This window comes from Acinonyx jubatus, chromosome A3 (assembly GCF_027475565.1).
Source record: "Acinonyx jubatus isolate Ajub_Pintada_27869175 chromosome A3, VMU_Ajub_asm_v1.0, whole genome shotgun sequence".
NCBI lineage: Eukaryota > Metazoa > Chordata > Mammalia > Carnivora > Felidae > Acinonyx > Acinonyx jubatus.
The window spans coordinates 14528672-14544942 of record NC_069388.1 but is presented as its reverse complement, the minus strand read 5'-3'; the positions used below and the strand labels follow the sequence as shown (position 1 = coordinate 14544942).

General features: G+C 53.5%; 1 protein-coding gene across 2 annotated transcripts; it reads left to right on the top strand.

Annotated features, from left to right (window-relative positions):
- Positions 1–928: 928 nt before the first annotated feature.
- MMP9 (matrix metallopeptidase 9) lies at positions 929–12605 on the top strand. 2 transcript variants are annotated; one of them, XM_053199880.1, is made up of 13 exons: positions 929–952; positions 5952–6184; positions 6547–6695; positions 6980–7108; positions 7197–7370; positions 7630–7803; positions 8448–8624; positions 8726–8881; positions 9704–9977; positions 10101–10240; positions 10558–10708; positions 10801–10904; positions 12290–12605. In XM_053199880.1, exons 1-13 carry the CDS (start codon positions 950–952, stop codon positions 12406–12408), a joined length of 1983 nt encoding a protein of 660 aa, XP_053055855.1. In that variant the 5' UTR covers positions 929–949; the 3' UTR covers positions 12409–12605. The 2 variants fall into 2 exon arrangements, with proteins under 2 accessions (XP_053055855.1, XP_026926034.1); XM_027070233.2 differs by lacking the exon at positions 929–952 and adding an exon at positions 5266–5455.
- The last annotated feature ends 3666 nt before the right edge of the window (positions 12606–16271 follow it).

The following is a 16271-nucleotide window of genomic DNA, read 5'->3' as shown; positions in this document are numbered from 1 at the left end:
AACATACGCAGTGAGGCCTTGCACTATGTCAATGCAGGTTGACGGGTCATACCAAATGTCCCACTCTGGTGGGGGATGTTGATGATGGGGCAGCTCTGCCTGTGTGGGGACACGGGGCATGCGGGAACACTCTGGGCTTTCTTCTCAATTTTGTTGTATAGCTAGTAAAGCTGCTCTAAAAAATAGAGTATTTTTAAAAAAATGTTTATTTATTGGGACAGCGCAAGGCGGGGAGGGGTAAAGAGAGGGGGACAGAGGATCTGAAGCGGGCTCTGCGCTGACAGCAGAGAGCCCGATTTGGGGCTCAGACTCACAAACCGTGAGATCATGACCTGAACCGAAGTCGGACGCTCAACCAACTGAGCCGCCCAGGTGCCCCTTAAAAAACAGAGTCTTAATTTAAAATACCAACCCAACAAACAAAGAGTCTTTTAAATGTGTATTTTGGGGCTGCACCTGCTTTGCTGGGAACCCATGCATAGCAGTGGGTGATACAATGTCAAGGGAACTGGTCCCAGGCCGTCTCTTTCCCGGTCAACTGGCACATCCCCTCTTATAGACACAAACCTCTCACTGTAACGGAACCTCCCTTAGACTGTTCTCTGCCCTGTCCAGCCCCGCTTAATATTTTATTTCCCTTTTTATCCCCCCATTTTTCTCCCTACAGAACCCAGCCAAATATCCCACACCCATTCTCTCTGTTGATCCCTCCAGCTTGACTTCTGGGGACCCCCCCCGCCAGGCTGCTTCCCCCACTGACTTCCTTCTTGTCAGATCCAGTGACCTGATCTTAGCACGGGATTTGGAGTCAGAAGGGCTGGGCAGGAGCTCTGTCACTCACCGGCTGTGTGACCATGAGCAACCTGAAGCACTTCTCTGGGCCTCGCGTCTGCCACCTTGAAAATGGGCCACAGTCTCTGCCTCCTGTGAAAGCTCAGACTCAAACAAAATGGTAAGAAGTTCTGCCATTGGATACAAATCAGAGGTAATAAGGTACGTGACAGCGCTGGAGAGAGAGTTAAGTGGATTGTGCATGGACTGCGGAAACAGATGCCCACCGAGGTGGTTAGCACATGCCGAATGTGGTGGAAAGAACAGGGTGCTGGTGCCAGGTCTGGGTCGAATCCCAGGCCTGCTCCTGGCTGGTTGTGTGGACCTGGCAACTCCCTGTGCCTCACGGGTTCCTCACCAGTGAAAGAGGTTTGTGAATCCTAATTCTTAGCAGAGAGGGCATTAAAATAGCAGAATCATGACGGATAACGTTACTTTTGGTGTGTGTACCTACCGTGTGCTAAAAACTCGCAGTGTACACTACCACTTGATCCCCACCACAACCTTTTGGGTGAGGACTGTCCTCCCTCATTTTACAGATGAGGCCATGGAGGCACAGACAGGCAAAGTGACTTGCCTAAGGTCACACAGCCAGATGTAGTGGGAGCTGGAATTTGAACCCAGGAGGTCTGATTCTGAGGGCTACACTATATGGCTTCCTTTTGGAGGAGCTAAAGAGAGAGAAGGGGGAGGCTTGAGATTATTATTAAGGCCTCTGAGAATCGACCTGGTGATTGCCACTACCCGGGGCTAGTGTGGGTGGGGGCGGGTGCTTGGGTGGTGCTCTATCCCTGGGGCAGTGTCTTACAGTATACCCACACCTTTCTGCTTCATCCCAGACAGAAATGTCTTTCTCATTTCCTGCCAGGGCATCTCAGGCCTGGCCGCCCCTCCCTTCTCTGGCAGGTTCGGGAGGAACAGGATTGGAATTCCCCATCCTAAATCAGGGGAGAGGTTCCTCCCCTCGTGAGGCTGACCCCAGTCTGGGGGCCTGGTGTTACTAAGGGCAGCCCGCAGGGCTGTGTCATCCAGCTGGTGACTCAGGGCTCCGGGGTCAGCCCCCTCCCCATCTTACGGGGTCTCCACCTGAAGGAGGGGCTTGGAGTCCAAGCTATGACCCTGGTCAGGGTCAAGGGGTGCCCACCTGGAAGAATATCCTGCTCTCTGCCTCCTCCTCTCCCAGGGCCTTGGCTAAACTTGTGGTATTGGAAGGAGGGGCTGAGGGAAGTGGGGAAGGGGATGTGGTAACCAGAACCGCTTCCTGCCATTGCCGTGTTGAAAGCCAAGCTCTTCCAAGTTCCTCTTGATGGGGGCTGGGGAGCCAGGGGATAAAGGAGGAAGCTGGGAGGAGGGTGAGAAAAGGAGGGGTCTTGTTTGGATTAACTCCAGGAATCAAGCCAGAGGTTCCTGGCTAGGTGCCCTCTTCCTGTCCCCCCCGCCAACAATTTGGTCAAAACAGCTAGCTGCCTAGAGGCCATCAGAATTAAAGTAGCAGCAAGCACTTATTCCATGTGCCAGAGACTTTGTATCTGTTAACTCATTTGATCCTTACAACTCCATGAGGCAAGCACTATGATCACCCCTGTTTTACAGACGGGGAAACTGAGGCACTGACAGGTTATGTCAGTTACCCAGCTCACACAGCAAGTTGGTGCCAGAGCTGAGATTGGAACTTAAGTAGCCTGGCTCCAGAGGGCAGGCTCACAGCTGCCACTCCTTAGTGTCCCACCCATGCTGTCCCCGGCTTGCTCTGGTACCTAAGAGAGGTCAGTTCTCTACTCTGGGCCCGCAGTTTCCTCATCTGCATAATGGAGGTAGTTGGAGTAGATTGGTACACTTCCCTCTTGTGACGGTTGTCTCTCTGGTAATTACTTATTCATTCAATTTCTCCCGTACTGGACTCTGTTCCACTAGCACAGTGACAAAGCTATCTTGGTCACTACTGTATTCCCAAATTCTTAGCACAATGTTTGGCCCATAAAAACTCAACAAATACTTGAGTAAATGGTCTTTACAGACTTGAGGATCATCATCAACGGTTTGAGTATATGATAAACGTTTTGAACTCTGTATATAAAAAAAAAAATCAACGTACATCAGTGGTTCTCAACTGGCAGTGGTTTTGCCCCTCCCACCCACCCAGGGGACATTTGGCAATGTTTGGCAACATTTCTGGTTGTCACAACTGGCAGGGGGAGGTGCCACTGGCATCTAGTGGGTAGAGGCTGAGGAGGCTATGAAACATCCCACGATGCACGGGACAGACCCTCAAAACAAAGAATTATTGGGCCCCAAATGTCAATAGTGTTAAATTTGAGAAACGTGACATACATACATAGATATGACATATTTTGTACAATTGATAGTAAGTTGGGGGTGGTTCGTGGATTCGCCTAAAGCTTGTGTCTGCCACCAGGTGAAGACCCCTGGATTGGAGGGTCTCTTTGTTTCCATCTCTAAAATGATATTGCTCAATGACCTTGAACTCTCAAATCTGGAATATAGTTCCCCTGGGTCCCCTGTCCTAGCCTCTGGTTCCCCCAAGGCGTGAGCCTGCTCCCTGTTCTTCTGTGGGTGCAGGGAATTAGGGGAGAAGGTGCCGGGTTTGAGGTCTCTTCTTCCTCCCTGCCTCCCCTGGCCATGTTGGTTCCCTGTAAATGGTGGTAAATATGAAAGACTTCAGAACCAGGCAGCCTTAGGTTTGAATCCTGGTTCTGCTAATTAACTCTCTGTGTGGTCATAGGTGAGTTCCTTAACTGCTCTGAGCCTCAGTGTCCTTCTCTAAAAATAGGAGAGGGTACTCATTAAATCTACCTCGCAGATGGTGGAATGAGATGCTTACAAGCAACTTCTCACAGTAGTCTACGCAGTGAATCTCAAGAAATGTATTATTGTTATTATGGCTTGGAGGTGAAGTGACTTGCCCAAGGCGACACAACTGGGAAATGGCAGAGCGGGCACTGAACACCAGATCTAAAGTGGATGCCCATTAATTAGTGAACTCTAGAGCTTCAGCTTTTCTAGAAGGGAAGCGAAATGTCCTCGTCTCGAAGATTCATTTATTCGACAAGCACAGAAAGTGCGTGGCACGTAGTGAGCCCTTTAAATCCAGCTTCTGGGGCGCCTGGGCGGCGCAGTCGGTTAAGCGTCCGACTTCAGCCGGGTCAGGATCTCGCGGTCCGTGAGTTTGAGCCCCGTGTCGGGCTCTGGGCTGATGGCTCGGAGCCTGGAGCCTGCTTCCGATTCTGTGTCTCCCTCTCCCTCTGCCCCTCCCCCATTCATGCTCTGTCTCTCTCTGTCCCAAAATAAATAAAAAACGTTGAAAAAAAAATTTTAAATCCAGCTTATTGGATGGCTAGCGTTGCTCTTCCCAAGGGATTCCTCCCGGAAGGCAAACACAGATCCTTCCCCACCAGGGCAGGCTGGGAAGAAGAGAGGGAGGGAGGCACAGGGGTGATAACTGGGGCTACAGCTTGGGCTCCTGGAGAAGGGCTGGAGAACTATTTTGTAGTTGAAGAATCCAAAACCCAGAGAGAGGAAGGCATGTGTTGTAGCTCACATGGCAGATTAGAACCCAAGACCCTTGGAGTCTCCTGATTCCAAGTTGGAATCACCATCTTCGCCCAGGTCCTTAAAAGCAACCATGGCCATTCTTGAGAAATTGCACCATACACTGGAGTAAGCACTGTAGGTATTGATTTCATTTTATCCTCCATCAATTTAAGGACAAAGGGTCCTTTTTTATAGCTGAGGAAACAAATTCAGAGTGGGAGGACATTTGCCCTAGGCCCTGAAGGAAGAGAGTGAGGCCTGTGTGCTGGCTTCCAGATGCCCTAAACTTCCCCCTTTACTGTCCTGAAAGACTCAGCCTGTGGAAGACGGCGGGGGGGTGGGGGGGGGTGCCCTGGGGGAATCCCGCAATTCCCCAATTCCTGCTGCTCCTTCCGTCCCTAGGTGAGGCAGGGAGAGGAAGCCCCCCACTGTCCCCCTTGAGAAAGGCTTCAAGGGAGGAGAGGACAGAACCTAGCAGTGTGGGGAGGGGCCCATAGATGGGGTGTGACTGGGAAGGGGGAAATCTCTGGGTTCAGGAAGAGGCCTCAGGGAATCTCTCATCCCCTTGCCTTAGGCTGACCGCTTGGGGCCTTCAGGCACAGAGCTCAGGGAGCCCTCCAGCCTCCCTTCCTTGCTTTCATTCAGTTCTCCTAAGCTCTGCATTTTGCAAAACCCAACCCTTCCCCTGCGGGCCTGTGGTTTCCTGTGGGTCTGGGGTCCTGCCTGACTTGGCAATGGGACTGTGGGCAGTGGGGACAGGAGGAGGTGGTGTAAGCCCTTTGCCTGCTCATGCTGGGGCTGCCCCCCCCAAACACACCTCATCCCCTGAGTCAGCCCCCGCCTGGCAGGGAGGGGCGGGGTTACTGATTCAGTTAATAGCGCCTGCTTAAAGCCCCCACAAGGACAGCTGCACCTAGACACCGCCACCCTCACCATGAGCCCCAGGCAGCCCCTGGTCCTGGCGCTCCTGGTGCTGGGCTGCTGCACCGCCGCTCCCAGACCACGCAAGCCCACCGTTGTGGTCTTCCCAGGAGACGTGCGAACTAATCTCACTGACAGGCAGCTGGCAGAGGTAGGCTAATACCCCTGCATGTAGTTAGGGAGGGCTGGCCAGGAGTCTCAGGGAGGGCGTGAGGCTTCAGAGGAGATTCTATCAGGCAAGTTGAGGGTGATGGTCATGCCTGGAGGACAGAGGTATCTGGGATCAGGCCCTCAGGGGTCCTGTGGAGGCTCTGGACGGGCGATGGCCAGGAATGGCTAATAAGGGTTTCCTAGGTGGGTAATGGGACATGATGGGGGTGATGATGCTTTGGAGGGTTCTGGAGTGGGATGAACAGGGGTAAAGGCTAGGAGGCCCTGAGGTAGGCTGGGCCAGGGGCATGCAGGGGTGGGAAGAGGATGAGGATGTCTACAGGGGAGGGAGTTAGTGGGTGGGCATAAGCACTGGAATCCAGGGTACCAAGTCCTGGAGAGCTGATAGTCCCCGAGTGCCTGGAGGATGGAATCCTGGCCCGTTAGGGCCGGGTAAGAGTCAGGGCTCTGGAGTATCTCTGCCCTTCCATCCACAGGAATATCTGTATCGCTATGGCTATACTCATGTGGCAGAGATAAGCGACGACCAGCAGTCCCTGAGTCGGGGACTGCGGCTTCTCCAGAGGCGCCTGGCTCTGCCTGAGACTGGCGAACTGGACAGAACCACCCTGGAGGCCATACGAACCCCGCGCTGCGGCGTCCCAGACCTGGGCAAATTCCAGACCTTTGAGGGCGACCTCAAGTGGCATCACCACAACATCACGTACTGGTGCGCGGCAGGGCCCCGAGAAGGCGGGGGAGGGGGACGGGAGGGCCAGACCCCGCGCCGGCGGCGGCGGCGAATTCGTCCCTCAGACAGACCCCTAGGTTTCGATGTGCAGCCTGGGGCAGGTGGCTCCGCCTCTGAGCCCTCTGTTTCCCCTTCAGGGAAGTGGGCCTGGCAATCTGAGTCTTCCTGCTAGGGCCCCTGTGAGTGTCCCAAGAGAAAAATGCGTCTGAAAGTACCTTGTAGGTGAGAATGTGGAACGCAGGGAACATCGTGCCTGCTGAAGTCGCTGAGACACCCGGTGTCGCTACCGCCCCGGCTCCGGACTCACTTCGGACCTCTGTCCTCTCGCCTTTCACCTGTAGGATCCAAAACTACTCGGAAGACTTGCCGCGCGACGTGATCGACGACGCCTTTGCCCGCGCCTTTGCGGCCTGGAGCGCAGTGACGCCGCTCACCTTCACGCGCGTGTATGGCTTCGAGGCAGACATCGTCATCCAGTTTGGTGTCAGGGGTGAGAAAGCGAGAAGGGGGAGGCCGGGAGGGTCTCGGACGGGGACAGCGGAGGGAGGGCCACGGAGAGAGGAGAGCGGGCACTGGACGCCGCTTGGTCTCGCCTGTCCCTGCAGCCCTGGCCGCCTCTGGCTTTATGCGCCCCCTCTTGCCCGACACGGCGCAGCGCGGGGACGCAGGGCTCGGACAGCTGCTGTAGGCGGGACCTCAGCCCACGCTCAGGGCAGCGCACGGTCTGCACGACTGCTCTCCGCCAACCCCCTCCTCCTGCACCTGCTTCTCTAGAGCACGGAGATGGGTACCCCTTCGATGGGAAAGACGGGCTCCTGGCACACGCCTTTCCTCCCGGCCCAGGCATTCAGGGAGACGCCCACTTCGACGATGAGGAATTGTGGTCTCTGGGCAAGGGCGTAGGTGAGATCCTGAGCCGCCCCGGCTCGCATTCCCTTCTCTTCTCACGCCCATCGCCAGCCGCCCTGACCCGGTGCCCCTTCTCCTGCAGTGGTTCCCACCTACTTCGGAAACGCAGGTGGCGCCGCCTGCCACTTCCCTTTCACCTTCGAGGGCCGCTCCTACTCGGCCTGCACCACGGACGGCCGCTCCGACGACATGCTCTGGTGCAGCACCACCGCCGACTACGACACCGACCGCCGGTTCGGCTTCTGCCCCAGCGAGAGTGAGTGCGGGGTCGCGACGGGGGTGAGGGGCTCCCACCACCCTCGAGGGTTCGAGGTTTTAATCCCGGCTCGGCCACTAGCGCTGTGTGGCCTGCAAGTGACCCTCCTGTTTTCTGGGCCCAGTTTCTCATCTGTGAAACGGGGAGAGGAGGAATGGAGTACAACCGATGGTCTGTGGGTCAATAAACTCGTGACATCCTCCCCTCCCCCCCCCCGCCCCCCGTCCTCCCCTCCCCGTAATTGTATGGGCTTCCTCAGGACTCTACACCCGGGACGGCAATGGAGAAGGCAAGCCCTGCGTGTTTCCGTTCACCTTCGAGGGCCGCTCCTACTCCGCCTGCACCACCGAGGGTCGCTCAGACGGCTACCGCTGGTGCGCCACTACGGCCAACTATGACCAGGACAAGCTCTATGGGTTCTGCCCAACCCGAGGTACCTCTGCCCCGCCTACCAGACTCAGCCTCGCCCCTCGTTCCGCACTGGTCCCCGAAACGTGGCTCCCCCACCCATCAGCGTGTCTCTCCACTCTTCGTTGGTCCTCAGGATCACCGTGTCTCCGCCCGCGATCACGGCCCCTCCCCCTGACTTCCACTTGCCCCCGCCCCGCCGCATCCCTGTGCCTTGGCCTTTCAGCCCAGACAGCTTCCTCTCCCTTAGTCTCAGGTCCCCAGGCCCTGCCCACCAGCCTAGCCGGGTCTCAGCTGTGCCCCCAGCACCCTAGGCTTTTATAAAAAGGACACCAGGGGGCGCGCCCGGGTTACTCAGTCGGCTGAGCAGCCGACTTCATTTTGTCTCAGGTCATGATCCCAGGGTCATGGGATGGAACCCCGTGGCCTCCAACCCCCAGCTGGGCATGGAGCTTGCTTAAGATTCACTCTCTCTCTCACACTCGCTCTCCCACCCCCTCTGCCCCTCCCCCACTCGTGCGCGCGCGCGTTCTCTTTCTCTCTCATAAATAAATTAGTAAGAAAGTAAATAAAATAGGACACCAGGATTATCTAGCTCCTGTTCCACCAGCCTCTGGCCCCTTATTGGGCCCACTCAGCTGGTTCACCCAGCACCCTTTGTCTCTCCAGCTGACTCTACAGTGACCGGTGGCAACTCCGCTGGGGAGCTGTGTGTCTTTCCCTTCATCTTCCTGGGCAAGGAGTACTCAACATGCACCAGGGAGGGCCGTGGAGATGGGCACCTCTGGTGCGCCACCACCTCGAACTTCGACAGAGACAAGAAGTGGGGCTTCTGCCCGGACCAAGGTGGTCAGGGTTCCAAGGTTGGGGGCAGCAGTGTTGGGGGAGGGATGGCCAGGGCTGGGAGCTCGGCTGGGCTCACATCTCAAGGTCCCTTTTCCCTCCAGGATACAGCTTGTTCCTTGTGGCAGCCCATGAATTCGGCCATGCTCTGGGTTTAGATCACTCATCGGTGCCAGAGGCACTCATGTACCCCATGTACAGCTTCACGGAGGGCCCCCCCCTGCATGAGGACGATGTGAAAGGCATCCAGCATCTGTACGGTGAGGTTATTGGGCAGGGATGCAAGGAAGGGTGGTGCCTTTGCTCTTGTACCGAGAATGGGGAAATGGGGATCAGCGAAGTGGGGACCCCTCAACATTTATCTGCGGAAGAGCCTGGGGTCAGTGGGTCCAATTGCTGTCTGGTCAGTGCTTGGAGAAGATGATAAAGAGCCCAGATTCTAGAGTGAGACAGATATGGGTTCAAAAGCCAGTGCAGCCACTTCCAGGCTAGGTGACCTGTGGTACGTGACTTCACCCCTCAATTTTCTCACCTGTGAAATGGGGCTAATAATGTTACCTGCCTCATTGGGTTGTGAGGAGGTTTGAGTGAGTTCCAATATTGTCTGACATATAGTAAGCACCGTATAAGTGTTTAATATTTGTATTGTTATCATCACTATGATCATTAGTATTATTCCCTCATTTTAAAAATGGGAATATTAAAGAATCTATTTGATTTTTTTTAAGTCAAATGAGCTAATGTAATTTTATAAAGCTCTTAGCACTAAGTTTGCCACTCAGTTTGAGTGCTCAAAACCCAGTTCTTTCCCACTAGCCTGGAGAGGGGGAGAGCTCCTGCATGTCTTGTGTTCATAGGGCCTGGCCCGGACCTGACATAGCCCAGGGATTAGATAAGCATGATCGGAATGGAAGGTGAATGTATGAAAAAAAACCAGCCTGTGATTGGGGGAAGGTAGGCTCCAACATCTAGAGTGAAGACAGTGAGTGCCAGGGGCCTCACTGATGCGTTTTGGGGAATATACGTTCCACCAGCACAGGTGTATGTAGCAATAGAAGGTCTCATCCAGTGTCTCTCTTTAGGTCCTCGCCCTGAACCTGAACCACGGCCTCCAACCACCACCACACCTGAATCCCAGCCCACGGTCTGCGCTACGGGGCCTCCCACCACCCGCCCCCCAGAGCTCCCCACTGCTGGCCCCACAGGCCCCCCTTCAGCTGGCCCCACGGGTCCGCCCACTGCTGGCCCTTCTGAGGCCCCTACAGTGTCTTTGGATCCAGCAGAAGATGTGTGCAACGTGAACATTTTCGACGCTGTTGCGGAGATCGGGAATCTTCTGCATTTCTTCAAGGATGGGTGAGGGGGCAGGGATATGTGGCTGGGGGAGGGGACTCAGAGGAGGGCCCTGCCTGCTCCTCTTCACCCACTGGCCTTCGGTTCAAAGTTCAGTGGCCCGCTGGTCCCTTCTCTCATTCCCAGGAAGTACTGGCAGTTCTCTGAGAACCCAGGACGCCAGGTGCGGGGCCCCTTCCTTATCACCAACAAGTGGCCTGCGTTGCCCCGCAAGCTGGACTCCGCCTTTGAGGACCCGCTGACCAAGAAGACTTTCTTCTTCTCTGGTTAGTTTTCTCCTTTCTCCTCCCCCGCCCCCGCCCTCCCCGTCCTTGCGGATCTAGGAAGACCCGCAGATCGAGTAAAATCCGTGAAACATTTCATGCGGATTAGGAACAGGCGCCCCCTTCTGGCGGGTGCAATCGAGCAGCTCTTCACCGTCCTCGTGCACCGTCCGACGGAGCGGTGGGTTCTGCTCCTTGGGCACCCAGATTGCCGGCAGGTCGGGCGCGGAAAGGTCTCGCTGGGTTCTTCCTCTTGACATTCAAGGACAATGTGTGGCCACTCCCTGCCCCCACACCGATGTGGCTCTCCTCCCCCGCAGGGCGCCAGGTGTGGGTGTACACAGGAGCGTCGGTGCTTGGCCCGAGGCGTCTGGACAAGCTGGGCCTGGGCCCGGAGGTGGCCCAAATCACTGGGGCCCTCCCGCGCAGCGGGGGTAAGGTGCTGCTCTTCAGCAGGCAGCGCTTCTGGAGGTGAGAGTCTCGGCGACCGCCGCCAGGGGGACCCCGGGCGCCTTCCGCCCGCCCTCCGGCTCAGCACCTGTCTCTTCACCGCCTTCCTGCAGGTTCGATGTGAAGACGCAGACCGTGGATCCCAAGAGCGCCGGCCAGGTGGAGCAGATGTTCCCCGGCGTGCCCTTGAACACGCACGACATCTTTCAGTACCAAGGTGAGGGCTGCTGATGGGGGTCAGGTCCCTCCCCGGGACACTTCCCACACTTGCCTGCCTCAGTGATTAGTCAAATTCTGAGGGAGAAAAAAAAAATCCCCTGGAGATTGAGGCAAATGCTCCAGCACAGGTACATTCCCCATAGAGGCAGGGACCTTTCCCAGATCATAAAGGGACACAGAATTAGAACCCAGATTTCCCACCCACCCCACCCCCCAGCTGGAAGTTTACCGCCTCACCACCCCCCCCCCCCCCGCAGTACAGAACAGTGGTTTGCATGGAGGCTCATTCCTCTATTAGACAATATTTATCAAGTGTTATAATATGCCAGGCATTGAGTTGACGCTGGAGATACAGTGATAAAAAAGGCACTTCATTACTCTGCGTCTTTGGGCCAGTCACTGCTGCTCACAGAACCTGTTTCCTCATCTGTAAAATGGGGACGCTAGCTGGGGTTTTCCTTGTCTTTCACACCACTCACATGCAATCAACTGACAAGTTCTGTTGACTTCATTACCAAAATGTTCACTTCTCACCATCTCCCTTGCAAACACCCTTGTTCAAGCCATACTGGTTGCTCAATACCATTACGATATTCTCTAGGAGTAGGGAGTGGTTAGGAGTAGAGGGCCATGATCTTGGGGGGAGACTCCAGACCCATTCCAAGGTAAAAACAAACAAACAAAAGAAAACTATGGGGATCTGATCTGCTCCTCAGACCCTCCCAACACTCTCCCGTCATTTCCTCTGCTCCACACCACCCACACCGGCCTCTGGCTGCTCTAAACACAGCAAGGTCAAGGTCACACCAAGCTTAGGGCCTCTGTGCCAGCTGGTCCCTCTGCCTGGAGGTTTTCCCTCAGACTGTCACTGGGCTGCCTCCCTTTTGCCCTTCGGGTCTCAGTACTTAGGCTACCTTTTCAGAGAGGCCGTCTCTGACCCTTGTTCTGTATTCACTGACTTGCTTTTATTTCCTTCATAGCTTTCTATGTTGCCACAGTCTCATTTATTAAGTGTTTGCTTGTTAATCATCTCTCTTACCCCACTAGAGTGTAAACAGCAGCAGAACTGAGATCATGCCTGCATTTTTTCTCTCTGCTGTGTAACAGTGCTTAGCGCTATAAATTTTTGATGAAATGAATGAACGAATGAATGAATGAACGTTGAGTGAATTGTTCTGAGCACGTGCTGTGTGCCAGGCTCCGTGGTGGTGCTTTGGACATGGAGGTTTTCTGCCCTCCGGCATCTCTGTGGGGGAGATGGAGGCGTCGTATGAAAGATCTAGAAAGGGCAAGAGGGACGATTGTAGAGATCTTGCTCCTGTCTCTGTGTGTGTTTGTGGGAGGGTTGGAATCACCCCTCTTGGGCTTGTCTTTCCCCTGCAGAGAAAGCTTACTTCTGCCAGGACCGCTTCTATTGGCGTGTGAGTTCTTGGAATGAGGTGAACCAGGTGGACCAAGTGGGCTACGTGACCTTTGACCTCCTGCAGTGCCCCGAGGATTAGGGCTTCCCATCCTGCTTCAGCACTGCAGAGTGGGTCCTCTGGGGACCAGCCCAATGGGGAAGGAGCCAGTTTGCCGGATACAAACTGGTGGGTCTGTTCTGGAGGACAAGGAGGAGGCGAGGTGGGCTGGGCCCCTCTCTTCCCACCCTCCTCTTTTGTGGGAATATTTTTAATAAACTTGAATTCTTTAACCTTGAGGAGCAGATTTCTTTACGTATGTATGCGTGCATGTGTGTATGTAACGGATAGGGTGCCTCCTGTGTGCCAGGTAGTGTTCTAAGCACTTCATAAATATTAACATTCATCCTTCCTATTAGGAAGATATAATGTGATTACTCCTATTTTACAGCTGGGGAAATGGCCAACCTATTATTCATTCATCAAACATTTATTGAGCCCCTGCATGGAGCCAGGCTGTGTGCCGGGCCCTGGGGAAGGAGAGATGAGTTGGACTATGTTTCTCTCCTCAAGGACCTCTCAGGGTCCTCCAGCTGTAGGTCCATGAGTGCCCTCAGGACTTGCTTAAAATGCAGACTCCAGGCTCTGTCCCCAGAGAGTCCCACTCAGTTACCAGGATGATTCTTTGCCGGGTGGGGGTGGGATCACCCTTGGAGAGTGTGCAATGTGTGGTCCTTTATTCCAGAATAATGGTGCATCTCTGTGATTCTGTATGTTGTGGTTGAAGGCGGGGAACCTGTATGCTGTGGTTGAAGGCGGGGAACGTTCCTCAGCCAAGGTGACGTCTGAACTTGAATTGAATCTGGAAACATGAGCAAGAGTTTCTTCCCGTGCAGGTAGAACTGTCTTCTTACAGGGTAATCTACCACAAACCGTTACACCTAAAAATGGGCCTACTCTAACTCTCACACACATGTGCACAAAACGGCAGATAGAAGGACGTTGATTGCAGCATGGTCCCAGTAGTGAGAACCTGGCAAAACCTCAGTGTGCCAAGGTCAGGCGGGGGATAAGTGAAATATGGATCACAGACATGATGGTGGTATTCACCCCGGGCACACTGACTCTGCCAGACAAGGTTCCATGTGCTTGATGTGTGTTGACACAGCTAATCCTTAAAACAACCCTAGCAGACAGGTACTACCCTTACCTTATAGGTATTACTGCCCTCCCCCCTCCCCCCGTTGTACAAATGAAGAAACTGAGGCACACAGAATTACACAACCCACCTGAAGTCCCAGAGCCAGTGAGTGGCCACAGTGGGATTTGACTGTAGGCTCTCGGGGCAAATGCTGGGAGAGGAGAAAAAGTGGGGGGGGGGGGCGTTTGGGGGAAGTACAAATGGCTCAGAACTCTTGTGTGTGGTTTTAGGGGGTAGATGAGAGGGGAGCAGAGAGGATTCTGGAACGGTTGAGGTAAGAACGTTGGTCTGGACTAGATGAGAGAAGGTCGGAGTGCCAGGCTGAGGATGCCACAGGACAGAGAGGGACTGGACTGAAGGGTTGGGGCAGGTGAGTGGAGGCAATGGGCTTGTTCAGATTGGATTGCCTTCCGAACTTGGGCCCAAGTGGGAGCGTCCTCCTGAGATTCCTTTGGGTGGACTCACACCCACCTCATCCATTTTTTTTAAGATTTTATTTTTCAATAGTCTCTATACCCAACCTGGGGCTTGAACTTACAACCCCGAGATCAAGCGTTGTATCTTCTATCGACTGGGCCAGCCAGGCGCCCCCCCCCACCTCATCCATTTCTTACTGAGAAATGACCCATTCCCATGGGCATACAGACATTCCCTCAGAAGGCTTGTTTAAAGCCCCTCTGAACCTCTCTCTCTCTCTCTCTCTCTCTCTCTCTCTCTCTCAATACAGTTCCATTTCTCTACCTCTCGCCCCCACCCACAGTAAAACTTCCCCAAGTACAGTCTCCACTCACGGTCTCCACTTCCTCAATTTCCATTCCCTCTGCAACCCTTTCCAGCCTGACTCGCACACCTCTGAAATTTTTCCTTTCAGAGCCACCTATGCGTTTCCTGTAGCCAGGTGCCACGGGCACTCTGTGCTCATCCTACGCATCTCTCAGCTCGTTCGACACAGTTGGTAATGCCCTTGTTCCTGAAATTTTTCTTCACTCAATTTCTGGGTCACCCCTTCCTGGGTCTCCTCCCAACCTCACTGGTGGATTTTCCTCTTTGTGACCTCTAGATGACAGCACGCCCTTGCACTCAATCCTTGGACTTCTCTGTGTACACTCATTGCCTGTGATCTCGCCCAGCCCTACAGCTTTGTATCTCTCTACTAAAGACTCTCAAGTTTATATCCCTAGCTTTAACCTCTACCCTGAACTCCAGATTCCTATGTTCAAGGGCTGACTCCGCATGCTCCTTAGGTGCCTGACAGTCTTCTCAACCTAACAGGTCCAACTGAACTCTTTGGCTCCACCTTCTGAACATGCCTCTGTGTTAGTCATCACTACCTTGATAAAGACATCACCTGCTTTCAGGTCGGTCCTAAAATCTAGGTATCTGTTAAACTCCTCATTCTAGTAAGTTTCTCAGCCCGGGCACTCTTGACATTTGGGGTCAGATTTTTTTTTTTTTTTGATTATGGGGAACGCTATAGGCTGTTTGGTGTCTTCCTCCAGGAGGTCGTGGGATCGTGGACAGATGGCAGACCCACTCAGGGTCAGTCCACATCTCCCCACCTCATGTCCCAATGTGGGGGTGTGGAGATGTGATGTGCAGGGAGGAGATGGGGAACGTGTGGCCGACTTAGGGCAAGCCTGGATGCCACAAGTGGCATCTAACCCACTTGATGTTCAATAACACCCCTCTCCAGTTGTGACGATCAAACATGTCTCTGAACATTGCAGGTGTTCCTTAATGGGCAACACTACCATGTTGAGAACCATGGCTCTAATACAGTAAACATACGGACAAGTCCACGTGTCATAAGGGTACATTTCAATATACACTTTCACATACCGAACACAACTGTGTAACAGACATCCAGATCAAGAAACAAAACGTCAGCAGCACCGCGAGAGCCCCTGTCATTCCCCCTTGCCATCGCTACTCCTCCACACCAAGGGTTACCACCATTGTTCTACGAGCTTACATAGATTTTGACTAGTTCTTACTTTATTTAAATAGTGTTTTGTGGTATGTACTCTTGTGTCTGGCTTCTTATGCTCAAGGTTACATTTGCGATCATTCGTCTATGTTGTTTGTGAATTATAGGTTGTTCATTCACGCTGCTGTATAGTTTTCTACCGTAAGGATGTTGTGCTATGTTTTTTATCCATTTATTGTTTATTTGCCCATTTTATTTATCCGTTTTATGGTTAATGGGCATTTCGTTAATAGCCCAATTTGAGGCTCTTAGGAATAATGCCACTATAAACGTTCTTGTAAATGTCTTTTGGTGACCAGGGTCAGCCATTTCTTTGGGGCATTACCTAGTTTACCTAGTACAGCGATTAATGATGCAATTAGAAATGTGTTGAGAAATTGCATAACGAGAAGTAGGATATTGTGTATTCAAATGTGTTAAATCTTACTTATTCATACAAGTGCTTTGGCAGGGCACATACTTGGGGGTAGAATTGCTGGGAAGATAGGTATGTGCGTGTTCTGCTTTAGGATGTATGGCCAAACAATTTCCCAAAGTGGTTCTGCTCATCTGTACTCTCACCAGCGATGCATGACAGTTTCCATCCATGCAACGTCCCAGGCAAGGTCCAATTCAGCAACGGGGTCTGTAGGTTTTATTTCCAAAACGTATCTTGAATAGGATACCTGCCACCACTCTAGCCAGGCTTTCATCGCCTCTCACGTGGGGGTCTGCAGGAGCCTCCGAACTGGACTCCCAGTTCCCACTCCTGCCCTTCTTTAGTTGAGTCTTTGGGAA

Bases quoted from the DNA above. Each gene is read 5' to 3' on its own strand.
- MMP9 (XM_027070233.2), top strand. From the start codon at position 5,318: ATGAGCCCCAGGCAGCCCCTGGTCCTGGCGCTCCTGGTGCTGGGCTGC. The intron at 6,185-6,546 runs GTGCGCGGCAGG...TTTCACCTGTAG, and splicing joins CACCACAACATCACGTACTG to GATCCAAAACTACTCGGAAG. The intron at 6,696-6,979 runs GTGAGAAAGCGA...CTGCTTCTCTAG, and splicing joins CATCCAGTTTGGTGTCAGGG to AGCACGGAGATGGGTACCCC.